Source organism: Aedes albopictus, chromosome 1 (assembly GCF_035046485.1).
Source record: "Aedes albopictus strain Foshan chromosome 1, AalbF5, whole genome shotgun sequence".
Lineage (NCBI taxonomy): Eukaryota > Metazoa > Arthropoda > Insecta > Diptera > Culicidae > Aedes > Aedes albopictus.
Window position 1 is genome coordinate 27,742,700 of NC_085136.1, and position 22,631 is coordinate 27,765,330.

Below are 22,631 nucleotides of genomic sequence, written 5' to 3' on the forward strand. Positions count from 1 at the left end.
AACCACGGGCAACCAGAGCGTAATAAAACATGTGTTTAGTGCGGTGCGATTCGTTCTGCGATTTCCATCGCAAATGCTTCGACGAAGAAGATAGGCATACACATGGCGATCGAGGAGACCCGAGTAAAAATTGGAACATCTCTATCATTTGACCAAAACTTATTTCGATTATTTCAATGTCACAATGTCAAATCATAGAAAAACATCGAAACAGTTTTTTGTTCGATAAACATCAAATAATTGAAAACAATGCAATTTCGATGTTTTTTCCACAAATTAGCATTTACGTCTGTTGTTACTTTGAAGTATTTATCAATTTGACATAAAGTCATAGGAACGGTATCGCCCAATGCTAAAACACTGTGTTTCGCTCAAGTTTGATCCTCAGAGAAACAGACGTCACACTTTGCATCCGAAAAACAACTGGCAACTCTGTTGACGTTTTGTTTTTGACGTATAGCGGTGCGATAACTGCAAAATTGTTGCACTTAGCGGACTTGCAGTTAAATACAGTTAAACCATTTGCGCCGAGCGAACTAGCGAACGTCTACTGTATTTGATAGTTGATCGATTGGCCACTCGCAGCGCTCGCACAGTGTTTGTTTGTGTGTTTGACGTTTGTTTTTGCTTTTTGAATGCATCCAGAACTTCCTCTGTGAGTACCAAGAGTTTCTTTCGAGAATTTCATAACGAGCTCCTCTATGAGCATTCATCTTGAAGTTCCCTCGGAAATTACTCTGGTAGTTTCTTCAGAAATTCCTCTACGATAGCTTCCAAAAATTCCTCTAGACGAAATCTCGCTTTCATTGAATAATAAGATCACGCACGGTATTCTAATCGGAATTGTGCTTCACTCGAACTCGAAAAACGAAAGAATAATGAGAAAATTCGAAATAAGTAAAATGGTAAATAGTTCTAGTTTGACATTTGAGGTCGACCTTGACGTGATAGAACTCGATATTTTTCGTACTGGGGTTTCAAAAATGTTCCAATCTGACATACACGGTGAAAGAAATCACTCAAAGTATGTGTTATAAGCTAGAGGCAGGACACAAAATTAAAAAAATAAAAATTATGTATTTTCAACCACGGTCAACGTCAACAACGTCAAGAAATGAGTAAATATGCATTCTAGGATTATATTTGGTTTAAGCAGGTTTGAATCAAGAATCTGGATAGGGCTGTATCTAGATCTATCCCTTTCTAAATAGGGAGCCCATTCTTCCAAGAATTCCTTTTGAAGTTTCTCCGTGAATTCCTTCAAAAGTTTCTCCGGAAATTCTTCTAGAAATTCATCTGGAAATTCCTCCAGGCGTTGATTCGGGAAATCCTCGAGTAGTTCCTTTCAAAATTTCTCAAGAAGTTTCTTCGGGAATACGTAAAGGAATTCCTCCGGGAAGTTCTCTAGGAGTTACTCCGGGAAATCCTGTAGGAGTTCATTCGGAAATTCCTCTGGGAGTTCCTCCAGAAGTTCCTCTGCAAATTCCTCCAGGTGTTCCATCATTAATTTCTCTAGGAGTTCCTATAGGAATTCCACTGGGAGTTCCTCCGAAAATCCCTCCAGGAGTTCATGCGGGAACTCATCTGGAAGTCCCTCCAGGAATTTCTCTAGGCGGTCCTCCTGGAATTTCTTTAGGAGTTCATACGGGAATTCCGCTTGAAATTCCTTCGGGAATTCCTGGGGTTCCTCCAGGAATTCTTTGAGGTGTTATCCTGCAAATTTCTCTTGAGTTCCTACGGAATCCTCTCTTGGTGTCCCTCCGGGAATTCCTCTACAAGTTCCTCCAGAAATTCCTCTACGAGTTGCTGCGATAATTGCTCTCAAGGGGCACCTTCGGGAATTCCACTAGGAGTTCCTTTTGGAATTCCTCTAGGAGTTCCTCCGGCAATTCCTCTAGGAGTTCATCAGATAAATGTTCTCTGAGTTCTTCCGGAAATTTATAAATACCTCTGAGAATACCGGGAGTTTCTTCTAAGAATTTTACAAGGAGTTTTCCGGGAATTCTTACAGAACTTTTTACGGGAATTCTTCCAAGAGTTCCTCCGTGAATTCCCTAGGAATTCCTTACAGAGTTCTTCCACGAATTTTTCTCGGAGTTTCTTCGGGAATGCCTCTAAGAGTTTATCTGAGAAATCCTCTAGGAGTTCCTACGAGAATTCCTGTAGGAGTTCCTTTGGAAATTCCCGTTGGAGTCAATTCGGGAATTCCTTTGAGATTTTCTCCAAGAATTCCTCTAGGAGTTCCTCCAAGAATTTCTCAAGGAGATCCTCCGGGAATTCCACTAGGAGTTACTCCCCGGAATCCTCTAGGAGTTACTCCGGGAATTCCTGTAGAAGTTTGTTCGGAAATTCCTCCGGGAATTCCTTTGGGAGTTCCATCATGAATTCCTCTAGGAGTTCCTATGGGAATTCTTCTAGGAGTTCCTCCGGGAACTCCTCTGGAAGTCCGTTCAGAAATTTTTCTAGGTGTTCCTCCGTGAATTTCTCTAGGAGTTAATCCGCAAATACCTCTTGGAATTCCTTCGAGAATTCCTCAAGGAATTCCTCCAGGTATTCTTCGAGGAGTTCCACCGGAAATTTCTCTTGGAGTTCCTACGGAAATCCCTCTGAGGGTCCCTCCGGGAATTCCCCTACGAGTTCCTCCAGAAATTCCTCTAGGCGTTTCTCAGATAAATGCTTTGCGAGTTCTTCCGGAAATTTATAAATACCTCTGAGAATACCGGGAGTTTTCTCCAAGAATTTTACAAGGAGTTTTCCGGGAATTCCTACAGAAATTTTAACGGGAATTCCTCCAACAGTTCCTCCGCGAATCTTCCTCACGGAGTTCTTCTACGATTTTTTTCTCAGAGTTCGTCTGGGAATTTCTCTAAGAGTTTATCCGTAAAATCCTCTTGGAGTTCCATTGGAAATTCCTGTTGGAATTATTTCGGGAATTCCTTTGAGATTTTCTCCCAGAATTCCTCTAGGAGTTCCTCCGGGAATTCCACTAGTAGTTACTTCAGAAATTCTTCTAGGAGTTTCTTAGATAATTGCTGTAAGAGTTCTTCTGCAAATTCAGAAGTACCTCTCACGGAGTTCTTCCATGATGTTTTCTCGCAATTTTTCCGGGAATTCCTCTAAGAGTTTATCCGTAAAATCCTCTAGGAGTCCCTACATGAATTCCTCTAGGAGTTCCTTTGGGAATTCCTATTGGAGTTGATTCGGGAATTTCTTTGAGATTTTCTCCCAGAATTCCTATAAGAGTTGCTCTGAGAATTCCTTAAGAAGATCCTCCGGGAATTCCACTAGGAGTTACTTCGGATATTCCTCTAGGAGCTCTTTTGAGAATTCCTCTAGGAGTTCTTCCGGCAAATCCTCTAACAGTGCCTCAGATAATTGCTATATGAGTTCTTCTGGATACTCAGAAGTACCTCTGAGAGTATCGGGAGTGTTCTCCAAAAACTTTACAAGGAGTTTTCCGGGAATTCTACTAAGAGTTCCGCCGTGAATTCCCTAGGAATTCCTCATGGAGTTCTTGCATGAGTATATCCGCAAAATCCTCTTGCATTTCCTTTGGGAATTCCTGTTGAAGTTAATTTGAGAAATCCTCTTATATTTTATCTCAGAATTTCTCTAGAAGTTCCTCCGAGAATTTCTCTAGGAGTTACTTCGGAAATTCCTCTAGGAGTTCCTTAGATAAATGCTCTGTGAGTTCTTCTGGAAATTTATAACTACCTCTGAGAATGCCGGGAGTTCCCTCCAAGAATTTTATAACGAGATTTTCATAGAAGTCCGAGAGAAGTTTCTCCGGAAAGCCTTCTAAGAGTTCCTTAGCTAATCACCTAGGAATTCCTCAAGGAGTTCTTCCTAGAAATCTTCCTAGAGTTCCTCCGGGGATTTCTCTAAGAGTTTTTCCGTAAAATCCTCTTAAAGTTTCTACAAGAATTCCTCTAGGAATTTCTTTCGAGACTTTCTCCAAGAAATACTTCCTAGAGCTCATCCGAGAATTTCTCTGGGATTTCCTCTAGGAATTCCACCGGAAAGTGAAATAAGTGTTTCTTCGAGAATTCTTCTAAGAGATCAAGAAATCCTAAGTAAAGTGCTCCTTGTTAAATCCCACATGGAGTTGCTCCTGAAATTACTTTTGGTGTTTCTCCAGAAATGGCTCCAAAAATTTCTGCGAGATTCTTCTAGATTAAATTTCAGAAGAAATTCCCGGAGGAACTCCTTGAGGAACTTTCGACGGAACTTCTAATGAAATACTTAAATAAACTCCCTGAGGATTTTCCGAAGGATGAAAGAAATTCCATTGAAACCCCTAGAGGAGTTCCCGGAAGAGCTCATGGAGAATTCTTGGAGGAACTCATAAAGAAATTTCCAGAGGAACTTCTAGAGGAATTCCCGGGAGAACTCTAGACATGCTTTTCAATACAAAGGTCAAATTATCTCATTTTAATGAACCGTATCCTAACTTCTTTATTTTAGTCGGTTGTCCGAGACGTCTTCAATTGGCATGAAATCCATTCTGACGGTCGTCCGATGCGCCTTTCATCTCGTAAATTGGCAAAAAATTTATTCTGACGGTCGTCCGACACATCCTTCACAATATTCCATTCAGAAGACGATTTTTCCAGTTAACGACCGTAATTCGAGCAAAAAAAAAACGGACGCAATTCAGTTCCGGCCGCCAAGCCCATCCCTTTCCTATAAAACAATGGCAAGTGTCTCATTTTAGCCATTTTCCCCTAAATATGCCAAAAATACTTAAATGTATCAAGTCTTAATCCAAGAAAGATAAGTAAAACCCTGAATATTTCAAAAAACCTTCATGTAAAAATGTCAGACAACGTAGTGTAGTAAATGTTTTCCACTTCTGATCTCAATAAGTGTCTCATTTTGTCCAATATCCCCTATAAATTGAGAATATTTGATAATTTCGAATGAATTTCTAAAAAAAACATACAAAGTCTGTCAATTTCTTGATTTTGCTTTGGCTGACCAAGCCATGTGGGAAATTACACTGTTGAAAATGCTTTGACATCCATGTGCACAACAGAACATGTGCTCGATGAACAAATTGAGATTTGAAATTATGAAAAGAAATCCACGTACTCCGGTGAGACTCGAACTCACGACTCCCAATTCGCTAGACGGGCGCTTCTATTCCTTCAAGCTACGGAGTCACTCGACTATCTCCGTCGCCAGCAGGCCTAGAACTGAACTCGATTCCACTATCGCACATGGTTATCTTCTTTTCAAACCCAAACCTTTGCCAAAGCAAAATCAAGAAATTGACATTTGTAAGGTGCTACGGTCACCCTTACCGTATTCGGTCGGCCGAGGACCGACCCGTCGAGAGTCCGACTGCACACTAATTGCCATACCAATAAGTGATTGGAAGGCAGTGCCCGAAGCTCTCGACAATTAAAAATAACTTCCTCTCCCGCTTTGACATACATGTGCACAACAGACAATGTGTTAGATGTTCATCTAATCCCATCCGAAGGGGGTTTGGATTGTGAAAAGAAGATAACCATGTGCGATAGTGGAATCGAGGTTAGTTCTAGGCCTGCTGGCGACGGAGATAGTCGAGTGACTCCGTAGCTTGAAGGAATAGAAGCGCCCGTCTAGCGAATTGGGAGTCGTGAGTTCGAGTCTCACCGGAGTACGTGGATTTCTTTTCATAATTTCAAATCTCAATTTGTTCATCGAGCACATGTTCTGTTGTGCACATGGATGTCAAAGCATTTTCAACAGTGCATACAAAGTCGTTCAAAAGTCCTGCTGTTTAATGGTGATACCCTAAACGGATCGTTTCTTGTCCATCACATTCAGGGATGATGTCTCATTTTGCCCAATATCCCCTATAATTGAGAATATTTGAGGATTTCGGATAAATTTGCTCAAAAAACCATGCAAAGTCGTTCAAAAGTCCTGCTACTTAATGGAAAATCCTCCAAACGGATCATTTCTAGTCCGTCACATTTGGAGATGATATCTCATTTTGTCCAATATCCCCTATAAATTTAGAATATTTGATGATTTCGGATGAATTTTCTATAAAAAATCATGCAAAGTCGTTCAAAAGTCCTGCTATTTAATATGAAACCCCAAACGGATCGTTTCTTGTCCATCACACTCAGGGATGATGTCTCATTTTGTCCAGTATCCCCTATAAATGAAGAATGTTTGAGAACAAAAATCATGTAGATTCGTTCAAAAGTCGTGCTAATCAATGATGAAACCCCAAACGGATCATATCTAGTCCGTCACATTTGGTGATGATGTGTCATTTTGTCCAATATCCCCTATAAATTCGTTCAATTCACTCTTATAATTGCAAATACATACATTCTTATCTCTCATTAAGTCAGATTAACGTGAAAGCTCATGTAGCTTCTTAGTTTCGTTGTTTCCATCTGTTTCACGTGGTTCATGTTACAGTTACATGAGATCAGATCTCAGCTTTTTCTGTTTGAGGTATATGAATTCCCGTATGAAAAATTCCGTAAGTGACTGGTCCAGAGGTTGTTCCTGGGGATTTTAGGAGTGTTGCAAAGGTTTTAAAGGGGTTCAAGGGTTCCAATGGTATTCCAAGGTATTTCAAAGATGTCCCAGGGTGTTTCAGGAGGTTCCGAGAGGTTTCAGGAAATGTTCCAGTAATGTTTTTTGGATTTCAGATGTTTGAGCAGATTTCAGGGGATTGCACGGAAATTCTAAGGATTTTTTGTGATTTCAAGGGTGTTCCAGGACGTTTCAGGGAGTTTCGGGTGGTTTCAGAGACGTTCCAGGGGGCTTCAAGTGTGTGCCGGGTGTCTCAAACAGTTGTTGGAGCGCAGTAAGAGGTTCCAGAAGGTTGAAGGTGCGCTACATGGGATTTTAGGGGTGTTCTATGGGGGTCCGTGGGTTTAAGAGCGTGCCAAACATTTCAGGGGGATTCAGAGAGGTTCCTGTTGGTTCTTGGATTCCAGGGGGCTTCGGGGCAGCCGTGAAATCCCCTGAAACGCCTTGAAACGCCTCCAAATCTAGCTGAAACAACTCAGGAACCTGCTTCAGAGCATCCAACAAACTAAAGAAACATCGGAAATACCAAATTCCTCTGAGATCCTCTGAAACCACTCTCAACGTTTTAAAATGCCTTGGAAAATCCGCTAATATATCCTTACCCCGGAAGCGGCTGCGTCGTTTACTTGAACCATGACATGAACACGCGTGGTGGTCAAAGACGCCATACTTGAAACCTCCTATGCTCTCTTTGAAATTCCTCTGGAAACCTCCTGAAACTTTTTTGAGGCCTACATTCTACATTCTTGGCAATCCCGTTGAACCCTCCTGCATCTTGAAGACATTTGTTTTATTTAGACGATCTTATGAGATTTCTAGAGGGGATTCAGAGGCGTTCTGGGTGTGCTCCGAGAGGTTTCAAGGGCGTTCCCGGGTGCTTCATGGAGTTAAATGGGCGTTCCAGAAGTATTTCCAGGGGAATCAGAAGCGTACCTGAAGATTTCAAGGGTGTCCGGTCATTCGTTGTGTTCAAAGTTTCCATGGGAGTGAAAAAGATCGACGTCTTCGTGTCACCGTGCAGTGGAACATTGGGGACATTTGTCCCATTTGGACGGCTCAGAATGTTTCAGTGGCGCTCCAGGTGTTTTTTCAGGGAGTTTTAGGGGCATTGCAGGGGTGTTCTAGAAGTTTTCAGTAGTTTCAGGGGCGTCCCGGAGGTTTTATGGAGAATAATGAGCATTGCAGATGTGTTTCAAGGACATCCTGAAGCGTATGAAGGGTTTCAAGGAGTTTCAAGGTTGGTCTATGGGATTTCAGGGGCACTCCAGGGATGCTTCAGGATGCTTCAGACGATTTTAGGGCGTTCCAGGGGTTTTCAAGGGGTTTCCGTGGGGTATTTATGGTGGTTTTAGAGATATTCCAGAGGTTTTCATTGGCGTTTTAAGGGTATTTCTGGCGGTTTTAGGGGTATTTCAGGGGTGCTCCAGGAGATATCAGGGGTTTCTAGAACGTTCCCTGTTGTTTTATCGTGTTAATTGGGCGTTCCAGAAGTGTTTTATGGAGATTCAGAAGTGTATGTGGGGTTTTTCAACGGATTCCAGACTGTTTCAGGGGCGTTCAAGGGGATTGTAAGAGCATTCCAGAGGATTTGAAAGGCGTTACATGTCATTTCAAGGAGTTCTGGGTGGTTTTAAGGGCGACTCAAAGGTGCACCAGAAGATGTCAGGGGTTTTAAGAGCACTCCTGGAGGTTTTATGATGTTTAACGAGCGTTGCAGAGGTGTTTCAATGGGATCCAGAAGCATATGATAGGTTTAAAGGGATTTCAGTGGTATTCCATAGGGTTTTAGAGGGGTTCCAGGGGTGCTCCAGAAGATTTCGGAAGTTTCTAGAGCGTTCCCGGGAGTTTTATTGAGTTTAAAGGACATTCAAGAGGTATTTCATTGGGATTCAGAGGTGTATAAGGGGGTTTCAAGTGGTTATTAGGGGTTTCAGGAGTGTTCCAGTTGGTTTTAGCGCGTTCAATCGGTGTTTCTGTGGTTTTTCAGTATTGTTTCAGGGAAGTTCAAGGGGATTGCAGGAGCGTTCCAAAGAACTTCAAGGGCGTTACATTGTATTTCAGGGGGTTCGGGGTAGTTTCAGGGGCGTTCCAGGGATGTCTCATGGGTCTCAGAGAGTTTCAGAAGCGTTTTAGCGGATTTCAGGTGGTTTGGAGGGGCGTCCAAAGGAATTTCGAGTGGTTTCAAGGGCGTTCCATGGGTCTCAATGAGTTTTAGAAACGCAAGGATGCGCAGAGAGTTTAAGAGGCGTTATATGGGGATTCATGATCATTCTAGGGAGTTCCGTGGGCTTCAGGGGGTGTCAAGGAGCGCCAGGTACGTTTCAAGATCATTCAGAGAGATCGTAGTTGGTTTTCGGGGTTTTCTGGGGCGTTTCAGAGTTTAAAAGAATAATTTTGCGGTAGTTATCGTCTTGGTATTCCACTGCATTGTGTACTGTATTCTAGGGGGTTTAAGGGGCGTTCCTGGGGATTTCAGAAATGTTCCAGGGATTCTCAAGAGATTTCAGAGTATTTTAGGCGTGTCGTGAGAATTCTAGGGGCTTCCGGAGGGTTTCCAGATGGTTTCTGTGGTGTTGCATAGTATTTTAGGAGTTTGGGGGGGGGGGGGGGTTCAGGTGACTCTGGAACCTCCTTGAAAACATCCAGCAACCTCCGGAAACTCCTTCCAAGCCACTTTGAAACCACCCTGAACTAGCATCCTGAAACACCTTCAAAATCTTTCTGATGTCCCACAGAATTTAAAAACAAAAATCTGACGAATTTGTAACAGTTAGTCGGCGTCCATTTGGAAACTCCTTTAGACAATTTATTCTGACGGTCGTCCGATGCGTCTTCCATTCAAAAACTGTAAAAGAATTCAAAATACGCTTCAGAAATAATCTTTAAAAGTCGAGTAGCAATGCATTCTGACGGTCGTCCAACGAGAGTCTGACTCACAAGTCTAGATTGAGTTTAAATAAGGGCAAAAGTAACATGAGAGAGTTCTCTTCATCGACTCTCTCTTCTGCAAATTAAAGTGACAAGATGCAAGTATGGTTGAACTTTTTTATCATAAATCGCTAGGTTGCGATGTAATCTAGCGTCTATGTGTAAAAAAGTTCAATTGAATTTGCATCTTGTCACTTTAATTTGCAGAAGAGAGAGTCGATGAAGAGAACTCTCTCATGATACTTTCGCCCTTATTTAAACTCAATCTAGAAGTTGCCAAATAATTCTGGCCGAGCAGTATTTCTGGGCTCTCTTTAAGCTGCTAGGACCTATTGAAATGTTTGGCCAGAATTCATCCTAAACGGTCGTCCAACGCGCCTTTCTTCTCACAAATCGAGAAACAATCTATTCCAGTCCAGGTTGTCCGCCTAGTGGTCCATTTTACAACTGGAGAAACAGTTTATTTTGACGGTCGTCCAACGCGTCTTCCATTTCGAAAACTGCAAACTTTAAGTTCAACAATTTTTGAGAACACCCCTAGACCAAGAGAACAAAGATTCCGAAGCAACCCTACCTCAAAAGCCCTTAGCTGTATTTCCACAATTTAAAGTCTCATCAGAAGATATGTCTTGATATCTGGCATCACTGCCATCCGGGAATCGTTACGAGCAGGGCCCCTAGGTCCCTCTTCCTTGGTGTGTGACGTTAGAATTCGCGTGAAAGAACGTGCATCTGTTAGGTTATGTTTTGTTTCGTACGAGAGGACGCAAATCAGGAAAGTTGTGTTTGGATTCGTGCGAGAGGACACCAGTGTTTGGATTCGGGCGAGAGGCCGCAAATCAAGAAGGTTATGTTTGGATTCGTGCGAGAGGACGCCAATGTTTGGTTTCAGGCGAGAGGCCGCAAATCAGGAAAGTTGTGTTTGGATCCATGCAAGAGGACGCCAGTGTTTGGATTCGGGCGAGAGGCCGAAAATCAAGAAGGTTATGTTTGGATTCGTGCGAGAGGACGCCAGTGTTTGGATTCAAGCGAGAGCACGCGAATCAGTAAGGTTATGTTCAAATTCGTGCGAGAGGACGCCAGTGTTTGATGTTGACAACAATAGGCCTTTTCAGCTGACAGGCCCGTGTATGCCACTGTTTATAACTGGTGAACAAAGGTGCAAACGTTTAACTGTCATTTTCATAGGAGAACTGCCAAAGCCCGAGAAATCAGCTGATTTAAGACGTCAAATGAAAAGGCCTATTGAGGATGTTGTCAGCAATGCTTGTCACTGGGTTGGACGGACCTGTCACATGTAAGGCTTTCAAAATAGGGATGCCAGAAAGTATCCTAATTTGTAGAGGTGTCTAAAAAGCATCGTCATCGAACAAGCGGTGTACAGTATAAAAAAAGTTCCGAAAAATGACGATTTTCTGAAGACGTTCAGCAGCTTTCTACTCGGGCCACCACTTCTTCCAAGTACTGAAAACTTTCCGCTTCGCTATCAAATAGTTTCGCATTCTTCGTCGCTCGCTTGTTATTCTCGCGTTCTCGTCCCCATCGTCTTATTTTTATAACGCAAGAATGGCAATCCAATCCACAGCAGAAGCCGCAGCAAAGTGACACTCGGTCGGCTCATCCGCGTCGTTCCCATTCGCATCGCATACATAGTTGCGTCTTTATTTTTATACGAAGAAAGCTGTCAGTCAGCAGCGCTCAACGACAGCCACTGACTGCGATTGGGTTAATATTCAAAACCCAAAGCGCTGCTGCGCTGCGCGATTGCTTGGATCCGATCGGAAACAGACGACCGACCGCATGGCATGGGCAAAAACGCAGCCACCTCCTGCAGAGTGCGCGAACGCCGGCGAACGAAGCAGGCCACCTTGTCTCGACTACGACGACTCGACTCGACTCAACTCGAGACCGCGAAGAATGTATGGTTGCTTTGTTGGGCGGAAGACGCCTGGCCTAGCGTGTGCGCGCGATGCAACCTCGTCGCAAGTTCAAGTTTATGCACTTTGCTTCGCGTAGCGTTGCTAGACGACTGCGATGACGGCGACGTGTCTAGCGGCTGCATAGACGTGGCCGGTTTTTGTGGCTCGGCGCCTGAGAGGGTAGGAAGTAGTTTCCCCGAAGGCCGGGGCGGGGAGAAGAAGCATCAGGCAGGCAGGAAATGTAGTAAACACGAGAGGGATTCCCTCAAGGTTAGGTTGGCTGCGCGATGCGCGTTGATGAATCGACGCATCAGGTTGCTTGGATGCATTGCGCGATTGGTTGAGTGCATGGGATGCAATTCGATGGGTGGCCGGTGAGGGTTTATTGACTGCGATGCAACCGAGCGAGTGGAATAGAAGAGAATGAGCGTCGAGCGAGATGGTAATGACGCTGTAGAGTGATTTATGATTCAAACAGAATTAGAAGCGCTTGAAATGTACTTAACAATGTCATGTTTAAATGATGGTAGGGCATACTAATATGGCAACTGATCCTCATGGAGCAAGAGGAGACAGATTTGACCAAGAAATCGATGACTTATCGTTTAGCTGTCAAAGTACAGTTCAACATTATCTTTATAGCCGATATCATGGCCGATATTCATTCATCCCGTTTTGAGTCGTTGGAAGAGTAGAAAAAGCGTCAAAACGGTATGTTATTTGAGATTCTTGGCTGCGTCAAGTGTGACATAAAAACGATCACCTTAGATCGTTTTCTAAACATCAAATAGTTCGGAGCGACAATGGCTCGTTTTTTGGAAGATACTCGCTGTCACGCTTTTCCGTCAACTGTCGATCTTATCGTTTAGCTGTCAACTCTGACGACCAAACCCAAAAACCAAAAACCCAAGTTCATCGACGCGTTCGTTCTCAGTCTGATATCTTTCGGCACAATCCGGCTGTTCAGCCGCCACAGCGGCGCGTCACCGCAATCAATCCAATTGGAATTTCAAATCGATCCTCCTATCGTGTTCTTGATCGGCAGGCGGCGAGTGCGGCCATTTAATTTTTAAATCACCTTACAGCGGTCAAACACTTGAGAACAAGAAGCTAGCGGAACAATTATCATCACCGCACCGCCGGACATTAGTAACGCTCAGCGTCCGCTTCCTTCGTCATGGCAACCGAAATTATTCCGGCTTTCCACGGGTTGCTCTGCGATTTGCAATTCAAACTGCGCCGCGTCGCGTCGCCGAATTGAGTTTTAATAAATTGGCGTCGGTTTTATCTGACAGCTCTCGGCTCTCAAACATCAATCAGCGGCCAGTGTTGCCAGCAGCCAGCTGTGCCTTCACGTGAGCAGGCACGAGGGGGGTTAATGTATTGTCTCATCCAATAAATCATGTCGCAGCGAGCGGATCACCACCTGAAGGCTCCCCACGAGAAGCACGCAATGTTGCTCCATCATCATCATCATCATGGAATGCCTTTATGTTTAATGCGAAGCCTGGGGGCAGTCAAAATTCGTAGCTGGTCGTCCGAAAGAAACCCAAAATCAGCGGGTCGGCTTAATTAAAAGGCGAATATAAAAATGTACAAAACAACAATCGCAGCAGCAACAGCAACGAAACGACAAGTCGTTAGACCCGAATGTGCTGCGCTGCGGCAGTGAGATCGGTCGTAAAACTCGGGCAAGATTTGACAGCGAGTGTGGCCAAATGCCGAAGTCAAGGCCGAAGCTAATCGACTCGCAGCAGCACCGTCGCAGTAGGCCGTGCAAATTTTGACTTCGCGTGCGTGCGGTGTCCCTCGGTCCGATTGTTCACGCACACACAAAGGCGACGGACGTCGAACGAATGCGTACGAACGCACTTTTTCAGTTGTTCTCCTATTCGGACGATCATCGCGCCACCGCTTACCGAAATTACGACACCCCTCGCGGTCTGCGCGCGCGGCTTGCTGCGATTGGGGGTTCGCCACGTCTGGCACATGTCTGGTGGCCGCGTCGCGCATCGCGATCTTTTCCGGTGGCCCTGAGACACCATCAAGGACCATGGCGCGACGCTTTCGGTGGCATGAATTGCTGCAGCGCAGCCTACCACGATCGATCCATTCAATTCGATGGTCGAGTCGAGGGCTGCTTTGTTTTGGTGGGTTGCCATCGTAGCGGCAGCAGAGCTGTCAAACGGGGGGCATTTATCGAACGAATAGCGAATGGCGCACCGCACGGGAGACATTAGAACAGCTTTTTTCAATCAGAGCTAATCCGTAGAGACATCGTTGTTGTGTCGTGTCGTCGCGAATCCGCGGTCCTCGCGAAGCTCGGAAATTTGCATAATTTTATCATTAGCTCAATATTCGACTTGAATAAGCGAATCAAGCGCGGCGGGAACGACGGATGCGCCGCATTTCCTCGTGTATCGCTGAGCATACACCCCTCGTCCGCCGAGATCGAACTGTCAAAAAGTCCGATAAGGCGAACCCCTTCTTTTGCGAAAATTTCGGATTCTATTCTTGTCCTCTTGTATCGCCTCCTTTCCATCCAATCCGTCGCCGCCGGACCCCTCGTCCGGGAGCTTTGATCAATCAATATTCATTCATAACGAACGACGGACTCTCCTTGTCGGACGCTCAGTCTGTCATTCACAAAATCATCAAAGTAGGCTCGTTGTGTGCGGCCTTCTCCGCGCGCATGTGTCATCGCGGACGCGCGCGGTTTAATTTGTGATTTCCGGTATTTTCGCACCCGGAGGCCGGGACAGACGACCGATTGTGTCCCCCGGTCGAGCTGTGTTGGGCCGATGCCTTCCGAAAACGGGAAAGGTCAAAGTATGATAAGAGGAGGCGATGTGACACTCGAAACAGCTGTGTACCCGCCGCCTGCCTCATTGATAAATTGTGATTGCTATGGCGACGATGACGCTTGGAACTCCCAGGCGTCTGTGACTGGCTGCCTGCTAGGATCCGAACGAGTCGAGGAAGGAGTGGTCGAGGAAGTGTCAAAATTTGACACTTCCTTTCGTGGTCCGCGTCGAAACAACAAACACAACGTTGCTGCTGCGTTCGTGCGTAGTGAAGTCCTTTGCCGAATTGCGGAAGGACGCGACCAATTTGGGCCAATTTGTTTCAATTTATGCACCCTCTGCTGGCTGTGGCGATGACGGCGCGGCGCGGTGATAACTGTCATCGTCATCGTTGGCGACGCCGCCGCCTAATCAGCTGCGATCGGAGGAAGCTGCGGTTGCTATTTTTGACAACGGAATTGGCGTCGAAATTGATGTGTCCCGCCCCGCCCTGGGAACGGATTGGCGTGGCGTGCCACGCCATTTGATGAATGGCGGGAGCGCCCAATGCTGCCAAGCTCAACAATGGCGTTTTGGACATCCCTAAAAAATTACGTTGAGAACAAAATCCTTTGAAAATTTCATTAAGATGCCACCAATCTAGCATTTTACGAGCGATTTTGACGTTTCGCTTGTGTCGTCTGACAGCTGATCGACAAAATCGATCATCAATCTTATCGATCAGCTGTCAAACGTCAAATTGGCCGATCCCCACCAGAAAGTTAGTTACATTCTGGCGGCCATTAGCGCTCGTAAAAGGCTGGATAGGTTCATGTTTTCAGATGACATGTCAATGTTTGCATTTGTTTACAAAGGTTGAACAAGAGCTGCTAACACGGACCTGTCATCTCCATAGGAGAACTGTCAAAGACCCGATAAAACAGCTGATTTAAGAAGTGAAACGAAAACACCTATCGTAAATTCTCTTTTTAATGGGCCTTTCAATTTGACGTCTAAAATTAGCTGATTTTGGGGGCCTTTGACAGTTCTCCTATGAAAATGACAGTTCAGCATTTGCGCCTTTGTTCGGCAGTTGTAAACAGTGGCATACACGGACCTGTCAACTAAAAAGGCCTATATCTCTTCCTTGTTTTCTTTTTTGTGGACTCTGAAGCAATTTACATTCGATTCCTGGGGCACTACGCTTACATTGGGCGCTCCCGCGTCAAATTCCTTCATTTTTCCTGCGCCTTTCGTTAAGTTTCCGAAACCACTGATCGAATTCGATCGAAAACCGCCCTCCGCGGTTCTTTCTTCTCTTTTTAAACAACCATTATTCATCATTCGTTGTCCAAACGTGGACCACCCTCTGGTCACTGCCTCTCCCTCTCCTTGTCACACAATAACCCCCTTACAAAGCCTACTTTGTTGCACCACACCGCCCGCCGCCACCTCGGAAAAATTATTGACGCTCTTCGATCGAACCATCCTGCTTGGGGATCCAAGCAAGCGGCCGCCGCCGATGAGGCAAAAATTATTACGCCACGATCTTGATCATGTCCCAGGCAGGTCGTTATTATCAACTGACGCGACTTTTGCCCTCACCACCGCACCCCCTGGTCACACTGTGCGGCCATCCATCCATTTAGAAGAGGAGGAGGAGGCCGGCCTGCTTTGATTCCTCGGGCTCGAACTGCGTTAGGAGAGGACTACCGTGAGAGATCTTCCGAAGAATGGTGCGTGTTTGAAATTTTTGCTCGTATCATTTCATGGTCAATCGATCCTTCGGTCGATCGATTGGTAGATCGATCGATCCGGGCTGGAGCAAACGAGGCAGCGGGGAACCGGTTCAAATCGACGGCTATTGTGTGTTGAAAAGCGAGAGGACGAGAGGGCCAAGAAAGAGAGACTAAAAAATGCGATAAAGGTGGCGCGACGAAGGAGCGGAAAGACACGCCACTTTGAGGGTAAAATGAGGCGAATTAAATCACACAATAAATCGTGTAATTGTGCAATAATAAATGATCGATAATTATTTTCTCCAAACATGCCATGCCGGAGATCGGAGGGCGACGAAAAGGAGATTGAGTGAGGAGAGAGGAGAGAAGGGAGAGGTGAAGGAAGGCGGCGAGTTATAAAATGAGCGAGCTGATCAAGGAGCACACTCTCGTTGTTCAGGTACAATCGAACTTGCGCAGTAGGCGAGGTGATGAGCTTGTCAAAATGACAATGACAGTGAGGTTTTAGAGCAATTTTCCGAACAGTTGTTTACGAGTGTCCATGGTCATTACAACGAAACTTGTCTTCTACATAAATGTGATGTTTGTCTAGTGCACACTAAAATGTGCTCGGCAAATGCTGGCATCTCTGAATCTCGGTAAAACTGGTGCTTGTTAGTAAACAATCGACAATGGGCCTTTTCATTTGACATCTTAAATCAGCTGATTTCTCGGGTCTCTGACAGTTTAGCGTTTGCGCCTTTGTTCGGCAGTTGTAAACAGTGGCATACACGAACCTGTCAGCTGAAAAGGCCTATATTGGTGAGATTTCATCGATAAACAAGTTTGTTGAGCGTTCGGCGGTGTCAATCTGGGTACAAATGCCGAAATTTATCGTAAAAGTTGAGTGTGTAATGTTTGACAGTTAATCGATAAGATTGCTTTTCAGTTTGATCTGTGAAACGATCGATCGTCTTTCGATAAATCGTTTGATTTCTGATATAAAACAGTTAAAAATCGGGAACAGAAACACACAACAGGAACTCTGAAACAGAGCTGCGGTGAAAATAATTCTAAATTCAATGAAAAACGATAATATTTTATCGTTTTCGTGTCAAATCTGTTCATCATCATCCCAAATATTGTTATTTATCGAACTTTTTAGAAAAGGTAATCGACAAACAGAAATGAATGGACATCCCTACTCAATCTTTCCGATCGGGTCAAATGTCAAACGCATACACTGAAGAAAATTCCTCAGTAAAAATCATAACATTTTCAGTAAGATTTTTCCTCACCGTCTTGCAAAAAAAAAGCTCGAATCGGAAGTGCGAATGCAGTTCTGCCGAAAAAAAAGGTCATCGAGCGCCCAAAATTACCCCTCTTCTCATCGTACAACCACAAACGAGAAAACGCCGATTAAAAAATCTCATTTTCTCCCCGAAGGGCAGCCTCCAAGTGGGCCGGAATCGTTAAATGTTTTATTAGCAAGGGTTTTAATTTATGTTTTGGCTGGGGTTCCCGGCGGACAAGAATTTGGCAATATTTTCTTTTTCGCTCCTTGGAGCGAAATCGTGCGTCGTTGAGAGTTGGTTTTTTCTCCTTTTTGCGATAAAAAAGAGGAAAGAGAATGCGATGATGCGTGTGAATTGAGTTATGACTTGCGGCAATGCATCTGAGCAGAGCATTACAGCGCTTTGCGACCTTTAATTTCCGGTCGTTGAAGTATTCTTCGCGATTGTTTTTGATTTGCGAACTAATTGTGCTGGATCGCCCAATGCTGTGGAATGACAGAACTGTCATTCGACTGTTGTGGTGTCACGAACAAGCTTTATTCTAGATAGGAATTGTAATTGTAGTAATGTAGTAATTGTTTGATAACTAAACGATAAGATCGATGACTGTTCTTATCGTTTATCCGTCAAACCACGAAGATCTGATTGGAAAAGAACTAAAATCAGCGTTTTCGTGTCTCTCTGCGTTTAACAGTAGATCAGCTGTCGTACAAAACAAGCCTCACAAGAAACCGAACGTCATCAAAGTGGCTATAGTGACCTTTTTATTTGTTTTCGTTAGTTTTTAAATCAGAAACGCTTCAGTTCTGAAACATTCTTGTCATCTAGTAGACAATGGATGTAAACAAGGCTAACATGTTTACGTCTAAGTCGCCTCTTCTGACATAAAAACGATCAGTTTTTATCGTTTCCCAGTAAAATCAACGTAGTATTGATCGTTCGACTGCATTCAATCGACTGTTCAAGCCAAATTCCACCCAGACCCAACAGCCAAGAGTCAGAGACCTCGCGTGAACCTTAGCGGCAGCGGGAACCTGCCGCTAATTTGCGTACACCAACGAACATTTGCAACTGCGCTGCAGTGCATCGCCTTCGAACGACTTTTACAGCTGTGCCAACTCCGCGTTCCGTTCCGTTCCATAACTGTCATGGATGGGCCTTTAGTGGCCTTTAGCGCCATCTGTGTGTAGCACTGCCGCGCCGCGCCGATACCTGGAGGAACATTTCTCGCTGTTCTCTCTGTTTGGTTAACAGCGGTGAGATAACCGCTTCCGCCATTGTCGTGTCGCATCGAAGGTGGCGGTGGCGTCGGCGGCGGCAGCGATGGAATTTCTCAGCGCCTACTAGGCACTTTGTTTGGAATCCCTAGACGCGGAACGGAGGTGCATCCTCCGTCCGCGTCTTCCGCGATCGCCTACTGCGGTTTATCATTTTATCCGCGCGACGAGGGACGCTCCACAGGGTTGTCAAATATTTGCGCCGAGGGCCCTTCCGAGGATTGATAGGCGAAGCGAGGCAGGCGGGCAAGGCGGAACGTGGGAAAGGCGCGTTCAAACAGCTGTCCTCCCGCTCTCGGCTACGGACCGGGCGGCAGTGACTCGGCTTCAGTGATAAGGTCTCGTCCGTCCGGAGCAGCAGTTTGAAACTGTGTAACCACAATGTTGCGCTTGTGCGTGTCAATATTTACACATTTTGCGCCGAGTCCTCTTGGGTCGGCTTCCTCTCGCGCGGTCGATCGCGGTTCATTGAATATTAATAAGTTCATTGTTGTGCAAACATGCCGGCCAGGCCAAACAGCTAGCTTTCGCCCATCTCATCTCTGCGTGTTTTTCCGTATCTTTTCGTTTCAGCTATGTGAAGAGCAAAACTGCCAGGAAGAGGTCGCCCTACTCGCACTCAGCTATATGGATCGGTTTCTCAGCTTGATCCCGATCCGCAAGACACACCTACAGATCCTGGCCACGGCTTGCCTCCTGCTGGCGTCCAAACTCCGGGAACCGAACTACAAAGCCCTACCGGTGGAGCTGCTAGTATTCTACACCGACCACAGTATCACCAAAAAGGATCTGATTGTAAGTACCTTCTTCTATTTCCCCCCTGAAATTTGGGCCGAGAGGCCTCCCGCGATCGCACAAGGTCACGTGAACCCGAAGTTTCGATTTCGTCGATCATCACACTACCACCAGCGTCACATAGCATCGAGATCGAAGTAGGCACTGCTGCGGCTGCGGCGGCGCGGATTTGCCTTGCATATTCATAAGACGATGAGAAACTGCGATTCGTCCAAGCATGCCATATTTCTTCTGTCTTACCGTGCCGTCGCCGCGTTGCGTCGCGTCGCTGTTGTCCAGCGGAGGCAGCGGCAGTGGCAGCGGCTGATGATCCTTTTAAAATGCAGATCGATGCAAATATTTCAGTCGAAGTACCCCAGGGTTGACGCCCCCGTCGCCGGTGCGGCCGAAGACGGTTCACGAATGATTTTTCCGCATAAACGATAAGTTTCGGTTTGACTTGCTGTTTTTCTGTCAGAAATGTAACTTTCGTTTTTGGAATCATTCCAATGGAATGCAAACAAGGTTAGGGCTAAACAAAGCGATTTATCACTTACTAAAATAATTCGAAACGAACTGGTGTTTGACAGTTAAACGATCTTTTCGTTGTTTGATTAATTGTCGAAACAAACCTTCCTTATCCAGCATTTTACGAGCTCTAATGGCCGCCACAATCATGCTCTCTTTCTGGTAGGGATAAGACGATCTGACGTTTGGCTTGTGTCGTTTGACAGCTGATCGATAAAATCGATCATAAAACTTATCGATCAGCTGTCAAACGACACAAGCCAAACGTCAGATCGTCTTATCCCTACCAGAAAGCGAGCATGATTGTGGCGCCCATTAGAGCTCGTAAATTGCTGGATTTGTGGTTGTCAACCCGTACACAGCTAATCGCGTTCGGTAATTTTTACCGAAATCTCAACCGCTGAGCGTTCGGTAATTGATTTTTAACGAAATTCTGTAAAAAATAACAAATTTCGGTAAAATGTTATCGTTTATCTGTCAAACTCTATAGAACTTCGGTAAAAGTTGCTACCTTTACCGATTTTTTCCTGTAAAACAAACTTAACGGTTGAGATTTCGGTAAAACATTACCGAAGTCGGTGCTTTTTTCTAACTGTGTAATGGGTCTTTTCCATTTGACGTCTAAAATCAGCTGATTTTGGGGGCCTTTGACAGTTCTCCCATGAAAATTACAGTTCCGCGTTTGCGCCTTTGTTCGGCTAAAAAGGCCTATTGGCATCTCTAGCGCAATGTTATCGTTTGCGTGACGGGTAAACGATAAGTTTGGATTTATGTTATTGTTTTCTCTTCAGAGCATTGCCGAGTTTTTATGGAGTACACCATCAACACAGACAAACAGACGTAACACCTTGAACGATTTTCATGAAAATCCATCGCCCAGTTCATACTACCATCACCTGGTGGAAAAGTTGCACGAACCACTGTGTTGTGCAATATCGTCAACAGAAGGCGCTTGTGTGAAACGTCAAACACATAGAAAAACGATGCGCGCGCCTCTGGTTGTGAAAGCCACAACTATGAAAATTTAAAATGATCGTTGAAAACGTGGTCGATGGAAATTTCGTAAGTCTTACGTCTGTTTGTCTGTGCCATCAACTATTATAAACCTTTCTCAATAGGTCTTCAGGAAGGGATGACTCATGTAACAGTAGCTTTTTTCACCCCTTAGAACCGGCGCTCGTGCAGCTTCTTATGCTCGGTAGTAAACTTAGCTTTTTCCTATAGCTACTTCTGAAATCAATTCTAATCCCTCCAAGCATTTGACGCTCCTTCAGCTCTCTGTCTTGCTGCAGCTGGTTTCCGCGAAGTTCCTTTGTTCTCTGACGGCGCTTTTCTTGAAGGATACGCTGCATTTCGAAACGTTTCTCCTCCGAGGCTTTACTCCTAGCACGTTGATATGCTTCTAACCTACGCAGTTCCTCGTTTGAACTGCTGTTGTCATTTCTGAAACGGAGGGCTGGCTGGATACCTTCATCGCTCTTCGACTGCTGCTTCGCAGTCAGTGTCTTCAAAAGTTTCTCCGGCCTGCCGAAAGCCATTGATGACTTTGGATACCGATTCCGGTGGAAGAACTAACAGGCTTCGCTTTTAAATACGGGAAGATTCTTCGACATGGTTTGCTGAACCTTCTTCTCGCATGACAATTCGTTTATCACTCTTCAGCTTCTCGCCTCCAGTAGCATCTCCTGTCTCTCCGAAAATACTGTCCGCAATGGACTTCTTTGCAACTTGGAACTGCTCGGGCAGCTTGTTATGCTCGCCAGCTGTAAGCTTTAGCTTCTTCTTGTAGTTGTCTCTCCAACACATCCAATTCCTGCTTCTTTTAACGCTCTCTGAGCGCTCTGGTCTTGCTGTAGCTGCTTTTCTTTCTGTCGGCGATGTTTTCCTGAAGCATTCGCTCCATTTCGAGACGTTCCTTCTCCAAGATTCTCTCTTCGTAGCCACCTAGAGACGAACCAGCCAAGGGCTGAAAGTCTCTTAAACAAAGACAAATCAAATCTCTTCGTAGCACGTTGCTCATCTTCTAACTTACGCAGTTCCTCGCTTAGATCTGCGCTGTCTGTCCCCTCTGCAAAACGGAAGACTGCTTCGATCCCGCTGTATCACACTTCAGACTCTTCGACTTCGACTTCAAAAGCTCTTTTTGACAGTTCATTGCTGCACCTGTCAACACAGCTTCAGCCCTGATGGGGAGTCGAAGGAATTCGTTTCGCTTTTGGTTACGGAAGATTCTTCGACGTGGTTTGCTGAACCTTCTTCTCGCATGTCAATTCGTTATAACTCTTCAGCTTCTCGCCTCCAGTCCCAGCGCCAGCATCTTGTGGTCTCTCCGAAAATACTCTCCGCAATGGTCTTCTTTGCAACTTGGAACAACTTGGAACAACTTGGAGCCCGGGGAGCTTGTTATGCTCGCAAGCTGTAAGCGCTTAGCTTCTATTTGTAGCTGTCTCTCCAACACATCCCATTTCTGCTTCAATTGACGCTCTCTGAGCGCTCTGGTCCTGGTCCTGCTGCAGCTGCTTTTCCTTCTGTCGGCAATGTTTTCTTGAAGCATTCGCTCCATTTCGAGACGTTCCTTTTGCAAGATTCTCTCTTCGTAGCACGTTGCTCAACTTGACCTGCTGCAGTTCCTCGTTTAGACCTGCACTGTCTGTTCCCTCTGCAGAACGAAATACTTGTTCGATCCCGCTGCATCACTCTTCGGACTCTTCGACTTCAAAAGCTCTCTTTGACAGTTCGTTGCTGCACCTGTCACCACAGCTTCAGCCCAGAATCGGAGACGAAGGAATTCGCTTTGCTTTTGAATACGGAAGATTCTTCTACATGTTTTGATGAACCTTCTCGCATGTCAATTCGTTATCACTCT

General features: G+C 45.2%; 1 protein-coding gene across 1 annotated transcript in view; it reads left to right on the plus strand.

Annotated features, from left to right (window-relative positions):
* The window catches only part of LOC109428421 (G1/S-specific cyclin-D2), a 216,864-nt gene that overhangs the window by 40,577 nt on the left and 153,656 nt on the right, over positions 1-22,631 (plus strand). The window contains exon 2 of the mRNA XM_019704171.3: positions 19,037-19,258. Within this exon, the coding sequence (XP_019559716.3) occupies positions 19,037-19,258 (222 nt within the window). The remainder of the gene's footprint in view (positions 1-19,036; positions 19,259-22,631) is intronic.